Below are 15,687 nucleotides of genomic sequence, written 5' to 3'. Positions count from 1 at the left end.
ACGTTATGATAGCAGGTGTCAGACTACCTTTTAAAACTCAGTCCAAATTAGGCGCATCTTGTATACAAGAGCCATGCAATTGTATGTGTCTACAAATTAAGTAGTGATCTGGTACTATTGTGCAATCCTCGCCCTCCCTTAGACACCTATATGTAAATGGTAATAACCAAGCTTCATGCTGATAAGCGCTCCCTAAACATCAATACCTCGCTATAACATAGTATTTTATGCAAACCTCAAACTTAACCAGGTTAAAAAATAACGTTATGATACTGTGGATAAGCCACACACCTGAATTGGATCTCCAATGAGTCAGCACTTCTAACCATTCTCATAGCGCACCCTGTGCTCTGATTTGACAGTGAGAGAGTGATCACACCATAGTTTGTACTGCTAATCATTCTCAGCATACGCTACGAATACCCTTTGACGTTACACGTCGCATCAAAGCTTCCGTGTGACGTCATGTACGGTGCCACGTACAAAAAAGACGCAACTGTTTTTAATTGTTTAAAAACATATATTCATGTAATTAATGAACATACTAACCGAAGACTTAATCTAGGATAATTATGGAATAATTTTTTTTTAAGTTTTAAAAATCCTATATTACTTCTATATTGTATGAGTGCAGCTGCGTGCCCCTCCGCCTGGTACCCTAGACTCCACCACGCCCAGACCCGGTTCATAAGCACGCGTGATCGTCACCACAAAACCATTAGCACGCATATCGCTTTTCCACACATGCTTTTACAACTAGTATGCATCTACCACACATGATAAATGCATAATCTTAATAATGTTTTTTTGTTGACCAACACGTGTTGTAATGCCTGTGCCTCACGTCCTTCAAATTAGTTTCTAGCTATACGTGTGACCAAGTCTGATAAGATCGGAGACCAAGGACAAACACTGTGGTATCTGTGGTACGATATCTCCTCTATCACCGAGAAAATATGCACAGGGTAAAATGATAGTAACAGGTATAATAAAAATAACGGAGAAAAACTACTAAAATGGCAGTTGGACGGAGTATGTAATCAACGTTTGGCGCCTCAACACTACATTTCAAATAAATATACATACAATATGTTTATTAATATATTACAAAAGTATAGCACCGGATGACACACATGACCCGCGAAAAGAAAGCGGCAAATTTATTACCTAAAATCAGGAGAGGTTTGCTTGGCGAACTTGAAGAAAAAGAAAAAAAAGTGCACTTGCAAACAAGGCTGCGCATGCGTAGAGAGTACAACAGATGCAGGGGAAAAAACGGAAAGTTTTACATACTGTCATAGAAATATAGCTCTAAAAATTGCCCCCGTAATTTGCCTCCCCCACCCCCCCCCACCAACAAAACGGACTTCTAGTTTTTTTTCCACCTTTTCCACCACGTACAAGTACTGCACGAGTACCCCGCAATTTTTTTATTTTATTTAAAATAAAAATTGAGCCTAAAGATCCATGTACCATCCCTATGACCAAGACTATAGGGTCAGAATGTTTCTACTCTGCCCCCTTTACTTATTTCTCAACTTTGCTTTACTGTTTTCTTGTGACACGGTTCTAGCGAGGCACAAGATGGCTGCCAACACTTCCTGGTTTCAAGTGTTGACAGACCGTTCACAGGCAATAAGCATGCAGCTCGCGCTCATAATTGAACAGATTTCCGTACGCGTGCTGAACTCAGTCTCTAGATATCGCTATGATTTTACTTGCAATTTTCTCACACTACTGAACCGATTTACACCATTTAACAAAAAGCACAATCTGCGAACAGAACTCTACCTCTCTGCCAAATTTCGTGTAATTCCGTTCAGCCGTTCGGGCTGTAGCCCTGGCTAAAGGTCCCTATAGAAAATTGCATGGGGAAAACCAGTTTTGGGACCCCCCTTTTTTCTCGGCTCCCACTTGACGAATCAACCACAAACTTGCAGGGAAGGAGTGGAACCAAGCAGGCCATTTTCTTGGAGAAATTCACGAAGATTCGTCCACCGGCGCCAAAGTTATTCCAAATAGAATGTTGTGGATTTCCTATGGAAACTAGGTCCTACTATAACTACCTACTGGCGACCGCCAGTAGGTAATATATATATTCTCTAAAGTTTCTGGAGATTTCTTTCCAGTGCGATCTGAATGACAAATTTTAGGTCCGACTTGTGCCTATTAGCAGAATGTCAGACATTTTAATAAAACTATGTAAAGACAAGTACCTCTTTTGCAGTTAAATGGTGTATTGATTTGATTAAATGTTTTTTTTGCATGTCTTAGTGCAGCATTAGTTTATTGGGGAATGGGTTTTGTATTTTTGTTGTGTAGTCTTGCTTTACTAATAGCAAATTTCCAACATTTGATCTATTTAGAACTTTTGAGCATGCTGTCTTAGCGGCAGGGACTGATTTCCGCTCCGATCGACTGTGGGAAATGTATATAAATTGGGAAAACGAACAAGGAAACCTCAAGGAGGTTACAGTGCTATATGAGCGCATTCTCAATATTCCAACACAGCTTTACAGCCATCATTTCACAAGGTAAGACGTCACAACTGCACAAGTCTGAGACATAAAATGTTTACTTCAGGAATTCTCATTGTGGTGCTTGTCTATTTTTTTGATTAATCACCTTTTGTAAATGAACACCAGGGTGTCTGCTGTTCTTTTGAATCTCGATAATACCAAAAAATTAATTTTATTTCTCAAGTCTGATGTGGTCACCATTGTGTTCCGAACAAAACAAAGAGCTCCACCTTGAAGGAGGTTCAAAAGAATGTTACCTATCTTGGTAGGACTCACACAGTGTTTGCTTAAATACCCCTCACACACCAAAAGGGCCCCTGGTGTCATGCTTCAACTCAAACTCGCTCAAGATAACGCCATCCTGTCATGGCGTTATCTTGAGCGGGATGAGTTGACTACTACAATACAGTGGCAACCCCCTTCCCACCCGTCAAAAGGCTCATGGAGCATTGCCTCCTACATATTCTCACATACATTTTAGAAATATCAATTGGGTATTGTATGAAGTGCATGATTTTTTGCATTTTTTCACTATTCTGTATATAGCACACTATTTTATTCACATCTTGATAGTAACATAGTGAGTACCGAAGGGATCATTCCCATCCTGATAAAGAAGCCTTAATGCTTCGAAACATGTCGACTTGATCAGGAGTATCCGCACATTACACGCAGGACATCTCCGAACCACCCCTTTGAATAGCACCAGCCTCAACGACCTAATAAAGTTATTTAAGTCCACGAGGCCAGGTCCTTTTTTTTTATATATATTTTTTTTATATATTTTTTATTTTAACAGTAAGACAAGAGCAGGCAATACAGATATCAGGTGTTTCGCAGTAAAATACAGAACAGGGCCAGCGGGGGAAATATACAAACAATAATTACTGTAAGAAGTAAGGCCCATCACGGGTACACATAACGGAAATAGGAAATAAGCAATCTATTAATCAATCAATCAAAGCAATCCCACCCGCGTGACCTCGTCCACAATGTTACAGGATAATTAAGCCAGCGAAGACACCCGGACAATAAAGGATTCGTGGAAAATAAACAGCCCATCTCTCGTAGAAGGAAAAAGAAAAGACAAAAGGGGGCCATAGAACAAAAGAAAGGCAAAATAAAAAACCCCACCCCTAACCCCCCACCCTGCACCCCTGCAATGGCTACGGCCTAACCCCACTAGCAGCGTGCCTGTCGCCCAAGAACTACCCTAAAGGAAGGGAAAAGAGAAAGCGGAGGAGGAGAAAGCAAACACACGCCCGGTCTCCCGGGCCAGGTCCTTTTTAACTCACTCCTCGCATTCACTTTTGACCCTTCCACTCACTACCCCACACCACACATAGTACTGCAATATCAGTACCCCCGTGTAGTTGCAGGTTGAAACACGCCCGTCCCGCAGCGGGGTGGAAGACCCCTATGATGAAGCATGACACCAAGGGCCCTTTTGGTTTGTGAGGGGTATTAAAGCAAACACTGTGTGCGCCCTACCAAGATAGGTAACACACTCTTTTGAACCTCCTTCAAGGTGGATCTCTGTTTTGCTCAGATTTCTAGAGGAGGACGTATCCACCACCAGTGTCCACGCTAGACACTACCTCTTCACTCCCTAATCTTGTTTTTTGTAACCATTGTGTTCCACCATTAGTTACCTCTAAAAATGTATTTCTTTCACATTTGTAAATATTCATTTACTATTTTCAGTTCCAGCTTTTAGAGAATGTAATGTTTTGCCAGGTTTTTTTCATCTAAAATTGAAAATCCCACATAATGCTCTAGTTTCTTCAGAAACCAAAACCTGCCAAACTTTCCCTTGCACCCATTTTCATCTGGAGGTGAAGGTTTTTTGATGATAACCTTAGCAACTTTGTGAAGTCGTAGAGTTAACTACTTTCATAAAACATAAGAGGTAGAATTACTATTTTACTGTCCCCATTGCTTAGGACTAAATCTTAAATGTTAATTGTTAGACTATTTTGGTTAGCTGGATTACAATAATTGCAGTGCTTTACTGGACTTTTGGGACATTGTGCAGATTGTTTTCAAAATTATAACCTTTTCCAATCACTCAATTTGTTGGTACTTATGGGAGTGATATTGCGGTTTGTCTTTTTTTCCTCAAAACTTCAGTAACTTTAAATATTTAAATCAACAGTGCCATCTTGCTCATATTCTAACTATCGGAACATCATCACCTGGTGAACAGCTTCCACACACCTCAGGAGATTTAAGGACGTATCTATTCCTTTAATTTTGTCTGCTCTTCCCACGTTAGGCCGTACATTTGCATACTTTACCATTGGAATTACATGCCCGGTTTAAATTTGGTAATGAAGATGCAAATAACTAACAGAAGACCACCTTGAAGATGCTGAAATTCAAACAAGTTCTCATAGACTTATATCTTGGACTCCTTTGAGAAAACCGCCACTCTGTCATTGTTCCTCAGTGCTTCTTTCCCAAAGTCTCATTTTAAGGAGCAGATCATCTTGTGATGAGTGTTCCCAGATTGCAACTCTTTTTATTCTCAAATGAAATCTAAAGTCACTAAGAGGAAATGGTTGCAGCATGACTTGGATCGCAACCTACTGTTATGCTATCAGTTAAGTTCTATTAGTGCTTAGTAGCATTCTGGTAGAAATCAAATCAAATGGCTGGCCGGCCTGCATTGAAGCTTACATTTTTGTAAAGTGTAAGGTTTTTTTAATTAACTTTTTAAAATTTTAAACTGATTAGGAGTTTGAGAAGTCTCGTGAATTATTTGATCCATAAACTTGTCCTGCTAGATTTTTAAGATTGCTACTTGCCCAACATGTTGGTTGCTACGGAACAATATTTTCTGCTGCCTTTTCCAGGCAACATAAAACATGATGCTGTTTTCAAGAAGTGAGCAGCGCCCTATGGGGTATGTTATGCCCATTTCTAGCACATACTATCATCCAGTAGACTATCCTGGTGCTTAGCAAGTGTGAGTCTAGCCAAATCTAGGGCCTAGTGGCATTATTTGAAAAGCTATGTCTTCAACTTCTTGCAGAATTTAAGAAGTGAGGAAGGAGGCTCGTGTGTAGCAGCAGGTTGTTCCACACTTTTGAAGCAATGTAGAAGGCTCACTTGCTAGATATGGTTTTCCGTATGTGTGGGATGTGTGCTAGCAGGAGTCTGGTTGAGCTGAGATGTCGGGAAGATTTGTGAAACCAAATGTGATTGGGGTATTCTCAGCCAGTCTCTTGAAAATGTAGGTTATGAGTTTGAATTGTGCTAGTTTCTGTATGAGGTTGCCAGTGGAACTCCTTCAGGTGTGTTGTGATGCAAGTGCAGCGTGGGAGGATGAGTGTGAATCTGGCTGGCAAATTCTGAATAGTCTGCAGCCTTCTGGTGAGTTTTTTTTCATGAACCTGGCAAAGAGAGAGTTCCCGTAGTCTGGCTTGCTTGTGACATGGATGAGCGTGCCGGTTTACTGGGTAGTGATTGGGAGCCATTTTAAAATCTTCAGTTTATGGAAGCATGAGGCAGTCTAGATTGCAGTCTGACTAGGTTGAGTCCCATAGTGAAATGCTCTTATCAAAGATTATTTCATTCCTGTTGGTGTTCAACTTCAGTTTGTCTTCATCGTGGGTGATTTCAGTCATGCAGGCATTGAACTTGATCTGGGTACTGGACTTCTTGCCTGTGATGGAGAGAATGAGTTGCTTCTCTTCTGCGTAGGAGAGGACATTGTGCTTCCTTGCTCCCAGGACCTTAACAAACCGAGCCCCCCACTCCCAGGACCTTAACAAACCGAGCCTCCCATTGGCAGCGCCTGGACTTGTCCCCAAGTCCACCCGCTACCCCAGCAGTCTGTTTCTAGGCCCCCCTCTCCTTCAGTGTAGTGCGCAAAGCTACCAACCGATTAGCACCTCTGCACCCGGACACTCCAGGGCAGGCAAAGACTAACTGCTGGTAGTTCTTTGGGCCTTGGCCCCCTACCACCTTAAGGACTAAGGAGACCTCCGGAAACCTATTGCTAGTAACTGTAGGCAGTTTTTTTATTTTTTGGGTCAAATATTTTTATTACCATTTTTGTTTTGGTAACATATCATTTGGCAGTACATGTATATTTGCTTTGTTTCGTACATTTTTAGCATTTGTTATCACATTTGTTTGTCTGGGATGGCCTCTGCGTTTTACACAATATTACAGTTTCAATATACATTACCACATTATAGTGCATTCCTTCGTACATGTAAATACATCTCCTTCCTTTTGTCTATTGGCTTACTAACTACCGGTATAGGTTCTTAACTGTTAACTGGGGTATTAAACAGGGGTGGTATTCATGAGAGCTGAGATTTGCGGGTCCGGCGGGGCATCAAGGCTGCATTGCATTGCGCCCGTGATTGGATTTAAATTCTTATGTTTGGGACTCTTCCAGCTGTCTGCATTTCCGGCTGACCAGCTTAGTGTATAGGGTTGTGTTGTCATTCGCTATTACACACTTGTGGGTGTTTGGGGAGGGATGTTTGTGTCTATGATTTGGGTCTGAGTTTGCGAAACAGAGGGGGTTGGAGATGGTGTACTTGAGTCGCCCCGTGCTGTCTGATGCTTGAATTGGTGTAAGAGTAGAGTCCACTCCATGGATATGTGGCGTTTGCATATTCCTTTCAACTCCTCCTCCCTGATTGCCTACTCTTCTACTGTTGCCAATTTGCCTACTGCTACCATCCAGTCTGCCATCGGGGGTCCTCCTGGTGACGGCCCCCCCAGTGCATAGCTAGTAATATTGCTAGTGGCGCAAAGCGTACTTGCACTTTGTGTGGTTTCTGCCTTCGGAATACTCAGTGCGCAGGGATTCCATGTGTTCGTGTCCGATAGATCCGTCAGTTCCATCAGTGTATCATGGATAGTATTCCAATATGTTTATATTATAGGACCTGTCCAAAACATGTGCCTGGAAGTGTCCGCGTCTGATGATTGGCATCTGGGGCATAGGAACTGTGTGGTTGGATAATCTCGCTGAAGACGCGCTGGTGTTTGGTACGCTCTGTGTAATATATAGAATTGTATGTTTTTGAACCGCGCGTTGCGGGATACCCTTTTGGGGTATTAGAGTGCTTTCTCCCATTCTTTGTTGTGGAATATGATGTGGCACATTATAGTTATGCGCCATCTAGTACGTAGCTTGTCTAGTTCCCGTGTGGTTAAGTGTGTCCCCTGTAATACAGAAATCTGCGTGTTTTGGCTTTTGGTGTAGTAGTATACCGCGTATCTTTTACTTGGTGTATGCAGGCCTCTGACATTCAGTGTAAGGAGACTAATGTTTGTGGTCATAGGTCTGTTAGCCATTTTGCAGTGTCCATGAGGTCTGATGTGTCATGCTGTGGCTGGATAGGGGTTTCCAACAGTTTCCTGCCCTGTGGTTGGTCCTATATATATCTTATTGCTACTCACCTGTATGGTGTTTTTAACCAGTGTTGTGGGATTCTTTGAAGGGAAGGGGTTAACCATAGCAAGGGGACCTCGTCCCAATTTTGAGGACCTACCGCGTGTGGTGGTACGTCCAAACTAGACATACTGTAATTAAGTTAGCTTTTTTAACCAGGGGGTTGTGGTTCCCAGTGCTTGTGATTTACTTTCTATGTAGCCCAAATTGGCCGGTGATATGATCATGGTGCCGGTGATTCCTTTCGCCTGTTTTTAATGTAGTCCCATTAATGTGTTTTTATGTTCTAATTGTGGTTATCACTTGGTGGAGAGTGTTACCTTAAATCCTCGTTGCATGAGGGTGGGTGTGTGTGATGCGTTACAGACCATAATACATCAACTCAGTTCCATCAGATGAAGGTGTCCGTGGTCTGTGGGGTCACCTCTGGGCGGGTGGTCTAACCGAGCCTTCCCGGGAGGTATTGTTGTCGTCTACTTAATCTTCTGAGGAGAAGATATCAGGGCCCCTCTCTCCATCTGCGCTGCCCAGCGTAGGACCCAATTCAGCCGCCTCCTGCAAGGCTCTCCGACATTCCGATATGATTTGTTCGAGATTCGGAGGGCCTCTTATTGGTGTCTCTTTACGAGGTTCGGACTGCGCTTGAGTGGATCTTTTCAGTTGTCTGTGTTTGTTGTTCGGTCCTCGATTTTCGATTGATACCATGGGGTCTCACATTTTGTAAATGCTGTTCTGCCCAGTCATATGCATCTTTTGGGGTTGTGGAAAAGTTGTGTAGCCTCCATATATTATTTTAAGCCACGCCGGGAAGCGCAGAGAGGATTGGATCCCCACCGAAACCAGGACGATGGTCATCCAAGCACTCTGCAGCAGGCTGGATTACAGCACCGTCCCCTACGCAGGAACCATGGCCACACTCCAGAAGAGACTCCAATGCATTCAACACTCCTCATCCCCAGACTCCCTCGCCACATTACCACCCACCTAAGAGACCTCCACTGGCTTCCGGTCAACAAGAGGATCACCGTCAAGCTCCTCACCCACGCCCACGCCCACAAAGCACTCCACAACGACGGACCAGCATCCCTTAACGAACGACTATCTTTCTACACCCCGAACAGCCAGCTTCGCTCCGATGCCCTCGCCACTGTCCCACGCATCCGTCGAACGACCACCGGCAGCAGGTCATTCTCCAACCTCGCCACCCGCCCACCTACGGCAGACCCAAGACCTGCTGACCTCCAGGAGACTCCTCAAGACCTGGCTGTTCGACCAGTAGCTGCTCCCCCTACCCCCTCCCCCTTAGCGCCTTGAGACAGTCACGGGTAAGTAGCGTGCTCTACAAATGTCTTTGATTGATCGGATTGGATTGCATTTTTCCAGAGCATACGTTTCATTTCCAGGAATGATGCATTAAGTTGTTGCACCGCCCGGGAGTAATCCGGAAACCACATTACTGACTTATCTTCCACTCGTATAGGTCTTTGTTGTCTGGCAGCTCTGAGTACTGCATCTCAATCTTTAAAATGTAAGAGTTTTAGTGGTAGCGCTCTGGGCAGGTTTCCTGGTGGTGGCTTCCGTGGTGGTACTCTGTGATCTTTCTACTGAAAAATATGGGTTCCGTTCCGGGGAAAACGATTTGAGCCACGATTCCACATATTCGACGAGGCTTGGGGTCCTCCACTCCTTCTTGCAAGTTTATCACTCGAATATTGCACCATTGTGAGCGGCCTTCCAAGTCATCTGTTTATTCTTACAGGACTTTGACTCTGTGTTGAAGGTTTTTCAGTGTTTCCTGCTGGGTGCTGATTTGGGGTTCTATGTTCTTGAGGATTTTGTCTCCTTGTGCCACCTTATCCTCTAGTTTCCAGTGATCATCTCTGAGCAGATTAAGGTCTGTGGCCAACGCTCCAAATCTATCTTCCATAGTTATTCTGGAGTGCTCAATAGCCGCCAGTACTTTGTCTAGCTTGTCCGACATTGATGGCCGTGGTTCCGTTCTGGAGGATGAAAGGATCCCCAGTGATCTCCACGTGTTTGCTCTTTTTTATGGATGTTTCTGTGTGAGCGAGGAAGGGGGCCGGCCGAGGGGATGATTGATACTTTTCTTTGTTATTTGCTGCTTGCTGTAATGGCGGTTGCTCACTCTGCCATTGCCTGTAATGATGCATCCTTTTTAGTTCTTGGCCTGCGAAAGACTGCGCACGTGTGCAGTCGAGCTGGCGAGATTTGATGAGGTAGAGTGAGTTTAACTAGCGAGGTTAAGCCCGCCCCTCTTTTCCATTGGCTGGCGTCACCGTTCATGCAAAACGGTGGCCAGCTATTGGAGAAGCGGTCCTAATGACGTTCTTCTTTCTTTTCAAGCCCCGTCCTTTTCAGACTGGCTTACTTGACTTACTGCTGGAGTAAAAGGTTTCTTATCTTCTTTATGGGTCCAGATGGCCCCATAAAGAAGATAAGGAACCTTTTATGCCAGCAGGAAGTCAGCCGCTTGTTGAGCGCTTTCCCTTTCCTTTTCGTATACTGCACGCTCCTGACTGGGTGCTTGCTACTTGCGGTCTGTAGGTGTGATGTGCTAGTTTAAGCATCGAATGAATGAACAGTGCGAAGAAAGGGCGCACAACTACCGAAGTCCCGTCCCATTAAATGGGGCTCCGGAGCTTGTTAGGGGGTGTTCAGGTGCATGGTCCCGCCATATCCGTACTTCTCTGCACCCCTAGCGTGATGGCATGGGCCAGGTATGTGCTTCTGATCGCCCCATCTTTTTATCAATTTGTTTTGTGGAGAGGGAGTGTTGTCACTTTTGGTGCTTTTCCTCACAGCAGCATAACCCCACTGTGCATTGATAGATGGAGAAAGGGGGTAATGGGGCGGGCGATACGGATGTGCGCTCCCGTCCCCTCCCCTGGGTCCCTAGTTAAGAGCACTCTGGTATGTCTGTAGCTGCGCTCCTGGCGGCCTATCCTTCCAGCAGCAGCGCTCGGCCACGATGTGCAGCCTCCGGGCTCCTTGGCATGCAGTCTGAGTGCGGCCCCCGCCAACTGTGAGCGCTGATCCCGCTGCTCTCTCTGGAGCGCCGCCGCAGATTGTAAATCGCCTGAAATCTCCGGAGCCCGCCCCTCTCTGCAACTTGGAGACACCAATTATTCTGAATTACACGTGCACATCGCACGGCTGCAGAGCCAGCCGGGAGCGGCTGACGGTGACACCTCGGGCAGAGGAGTGGCTGACCCTGGAACTCTGGCCGTGGAGGAGCCCGGCCCTGTGCTGACTGACATAAGTGTGCCCGCAGCGAGCCCGCTGTGCTCTTCTAGTGTTAAACATGGATCAGTTACTTGCAGATCCGATGGCGCTGGACTCATTCATTTAGGCTTCGGTCGGCAGCGGGTTCAGTGGGGGCTCTGTTCATTCCAGGTGGTGAGCGGAGGCCGCTCTCGCTTGGAGTGGATGTGAACCCCTCGCGCGGTTCAAGATGAGGTCAGCGATTGGGGGTGGCCCCTCTTGTGGTTTCATTGCATGTTCGGGGTACCATTGCATCCCTCTTGTGGTTATGCTGAGCCTTGGGCTCAGTCCTGCCGTGGCAGTGCGGTCCTCTACCGGTTATGGGATGCAGTGCCCCCTCCTGCGAGTCCATCTTGCAGATCCTTTTGGTTTGCGGTGGCAGCATTGACCTCATTTTGCAGTTTCTCTTGTGGCTCGGTCTCTGCAGCCGGCGAGGGGGCACCTGTGCATCGCGCTGGCGGAGCTCCGTGCCCAGGCTCGCACAGCTCTCTGTGGATCCATGGCGTGCCATGCCCTTCAAATCTGGATGCAGTACAGCCTTGTGCGGATTACTGGGTCCCCACACAGCCATTTATCAGCAAACACACAGCGACCGGCCAGGATCACACGGGGCAAACAGACGGGTCTGTGTGTTACTGTAACCCAGCCGCAAAGAGATGCGATGCTCACCCCAGCTGCAGGATGCCTCATGGCGGACGCGTTCGGCAGTCCCTAAGCTGGATGCCTGAGTAGCAATATATGCGTTTCATGCTTGGCGGTAGGCCACTTACGAAATCTGCTTATGCCTCGGAATCCTTATTTGAATACATTGAATTGGTGTTTGTAAACAACTGTTCCTTTACATTCCTTCAAAACTGCCTTAGCACGTGCTATATAAAAAGAACACATACTCAAACCACGGATTTTTTTCTCACAGCTTAGAGCATCACGATGCAGAATTTAGTTTAAAACCTGAAGTTACTGGGGTGATATGAATACTAGAAAGCCCACTTTGTATGCACGCAGTTCGTGTGTCAGTGGGGAAGCTGTGCGCATTTCCAAACTCTGTTATGATCTTACCTGCTGATGGCCATCTGGCCTTAGGTCTGTTGGTGGCCTGGGTCCGCCATATTATGAACTGAGAAATAAAACCACTCTTTTTTTAAAACATTTTTTTTACCCAAGTGCGTTTTATTGAAATTTCGTATGAATCAAAGTCACTTCTGAGCCACACACACTCGGCCAGCCATAGGACCTCAGATCCTCATTGTAAAGACATATATGTCGCAGCGGTGATCCACGTTCACAGGTATTCACACCTCGAAGGCTACAACAGGTTCACGCTGTGAGGTGGTGAGACACCGTTGGTCCAGGGCGCACACATACAGAGGTCATAGGCTTTCAGCAATGGAGAGGATTAATCATCAGATACCCCGTTATTTGCAATGTCAATAGCTCAAACTCGCGTAAATACGCGACCTATTACATTGCAAATGCAATAGGTCTCGCATTAGCGAGAGATTTGGCTATTGGCATTGTAAATGACAATGCCATTTATTTATGTTTTCAAAACCAACACATAAATAAAAATGTTGTCATTTACAATGCCAATAGCTCTAACTTTTGCAAAGGTGAGACCGTTGCATTGTAAATGTTTTTTTTTTTATTTTCAAATACCTTTATTGAAAATAAATTGCACTTCAAGGTTACAATATATGCAGGAGGAAGGGTCCTCAATCATAGAGAACCACAGTCGTTGTATACATCAAATGAAGCATCATACACAAATAGCTTGTTGCAATACACAGAAATAGAGGTTCTGAGGCACAGCTGGGTAAGTGTGGGAGAGCGCCCGGGAAAAGCCAGACGCAGATTGAAGAGGGCTCAGGGGACCAGATGGGAGTGTGGGTGGGGAGATAGCGCCTCACTGGCCAAATCCGGCGGCTGCCGCGGGCGGAGTGGCGGCGGGGCGCGCGGGAGAGGTCGTAGAGTGCAGAGAGTTCTGGCGCAGGAGGTAGGAGACAAGGGGACCCCAAATATCAATCGGGCGGGAAGTGGCCGGCATTAGGTCCCATAATTCGGACAGAAGTATTTGACAACACGAAGCGACCTCGAGCCAAGTGCTAACCGTGGGCACAGACCTTTCACCCCAGCACAAGAAAACGCAGCGAGAGCACAATAAGCATCGCAGTCAGCCGACGGGTAGCGTCTGGGCAGAATTTCATAAAGCCCATGCGGCAAAGCAGAGGATCCGGCTGAACCCTTGTTGAGGTGATCTCAGTGATAGCGGTGCAAACCTCACTCCAGTATGCTGAGACTTTGGAGTACAGCCAGGCAAGGTGGGAGAAGTCTGCCGCAGGAGCGGAGCATCGCAAACATCTGTCGCTGGGTATAAGGCACATTTTGTGCAGCTGAATGGGGGAGCGGAACAGTCTATGCAGATATTTAAAATGATAAACGTTTGGTCTGATTGCAGCAGTAGAGCCAGACCTGAGAGAGGTCGGCGCCCAGATCTTCACTCCATGATGCGCGGTCAGTGGAGATGGGGGGAGTACACAAGGGTGTAGATCTTGGTGACCAGCTTGTGGTGGGAGGGGAATGTGTAGAGAAAATTGGCGGCCATCGAGGGGGGTGGGAGGGACTGAGGAAACGTGGGATGAAGCTCCTTACAGAGAGCCCTGAGTTGATGATAAAGCAGAGTATCCATGGGGCCGAACTCGGCAGCGAGAGTAAAGAAAGTGTTGCTGAGTTAGAGGTCCGACATCGTGTAGAGCCCCAAGCGGGTCGCGTGTTTGGCCATTCCGGTCGTCTGTAGAGGGGGAATGTCGGGTTATGTGCAATGGGCGTGGCATTTGCGAAGAGCATGCTAGAGCTGGAATATCTCCGAAGCCCGTTCCAGGCCCATCGCAAAGTTTCCACTGTGTCAGTCTCGCCGCGCGGGGGCTTGGTCGAGGCAAAAAGAGCAGTCTGGAGCTGCCAGGGGGGCAGCGAGGTCAGCGGTTTTAAAGGTGTCTGGTGGAGCCAAAAGTCGAGGAAACTGGTTTGGGCCCAGAGGGTGTATAGTTTGAAATCCAGGGCTCCCAGACCACCACGCAACACAGGGAGAGCAAGCATATTCTATGCGATTCTAGGCTAATTTGATGAAGTACGGAAAAAATGGTTCGGAGATTGAGGGACGTAGCGCGGCCAGGGGTGAAGCCAGACTAATGTGGGATGATACGTGCTTATGGTAGGTCAAGTGCACTGTGGGTCAGTCTTGCTACTCCGCCGTCCCCGTGACTCGAGTTTTTAAGTGGCAGCGCAGGGTCTCCTGGTACCTCGCTATGATCTGTCTTAGTGCCTTGCAGTGCTTCCCTGATGCCCCTGTCGCAGTACAAGTCCAAAATGATGACCCTCCTTGTCGCCGGTGCCCCCCTCAGCGCTCATCCCGAGTCCGCTAACCGGCGCAAGCTATGAGGGCGCAAGTCACTGGCCCTGGTCTCCGCTGCAGCACCTTGGTGCGCAGTCTACTCCGGATCGGTAAGTTGTCCCAGTTAGGAAGCAGGAGATCTCTGGGCCTATCCGGACTCTCCCAGGCCCCCGGTAATCAGCGTCTCACCCCTGATGGCTGACTGGTTGGGCATCGGTGCTTGCTGTCTATTTACCCCTTGTGAGAAGTTAGCCTGGCATATGATGTCCACTAGTTCTAGTGGGCACCTTTTACCAGTCTAAGCGACCCTTATTGATGGTGGTTGTAAAGTCAACCTTATAGAAAGCTATCCTAGTGGTAGCATGAACCAGCAGTCTTCAGGCTAAGACTTCAGTAGGCGAGTTAAGCAAGTTGTTTTACCATATATAATCCCTTGAATACCAAATGAAAGGACACCACACAAGGTATATATCAAATATATATGTATTTAATCTAAACACAACCCCTCTACACTCTTTATGAGGTCAGAGGTAAAAACACTATACAAGTCACACAGTTAATACACAATAAGTTGCACTGTATACGTTATGCCCTAGGGGCCCCACTAACCATATACTAAGAAAGTGGTATAAGTACCACGTGAGAGTTAGAAAGCAGGCCTAGGGCCTGTAGAATCTCTGGGGCTACACTAAGCAACCAAAGGTTAAGAAGTAGGAGTCCCACGGGAGCCGCGTGCAGTGTTTAAACACAGGCACTGGTTCCCATTGACTTTCTATGGAGTTCGTAAAAGTTACAAAGTTATAAGTTAAGGACACTTCCGGATGGACTAGGACGGAACCATTTTAGACTTGGACACTAGGAGGGCCAATACCCTCGAGACTACCAGAGTACTCTTGTTACCTCACCCACGGAAGCCGGGTGCATAGGTGTCTTTTAATTTCGGGCTTCGTCGTCGTTTTCTATGGAGAGCTGCAAAGAAGTGCTGCAAGCGTCCAGAGGAAAAGTGTCCGGGTGGATCCAAGGGTGGATCGGTGATGGGAAGAACATGAAAGCAGAGGAGACAGATTCTGGATCAGTAG

General features: G+C 46.4%; 1 protein-coding gene across 1 annotated transcript in view; it reads left to right on the top strand.

Moving 5' to 3' along the window:
* The window catches only part of PRPF39 (pre-mRNA processing factor 39), a 464,264-nt gene that overhangs the window by 163,411 nt on the left and 285,166 nt on the right, over nt 1-15,687 (top strand). The window contains exon 6 of the mRNA XM_078659680.1: nt 2,367-2,534. Within this exon, the coding sequence (XP_078515806.1) occupies nt 2,367-2,534 (168 nt within the window). The remainder of the gene's footprint in view (nt 1-2,366; nt 2,535-15,687) is intronic.

This window comes from Lissotriton helveticus, chromosome 9 (genome assembly GCF_964261635.1).
Source record: "Lissotriton helveticus chromosome 9, aLisHel1.1, whole genome shotgun sequence".
In the NCBI taxonomy this organism is placed as follows: domain Eukaryota; kingdom Metazoa; phylum Chordata; class Amphibia; order Caudata; family Salamandridae; genus Lissotriton; species Lissotriton helveticus.
This window is presented reverse-complemented; position numbering and strand designations above follow the sequence as displayed.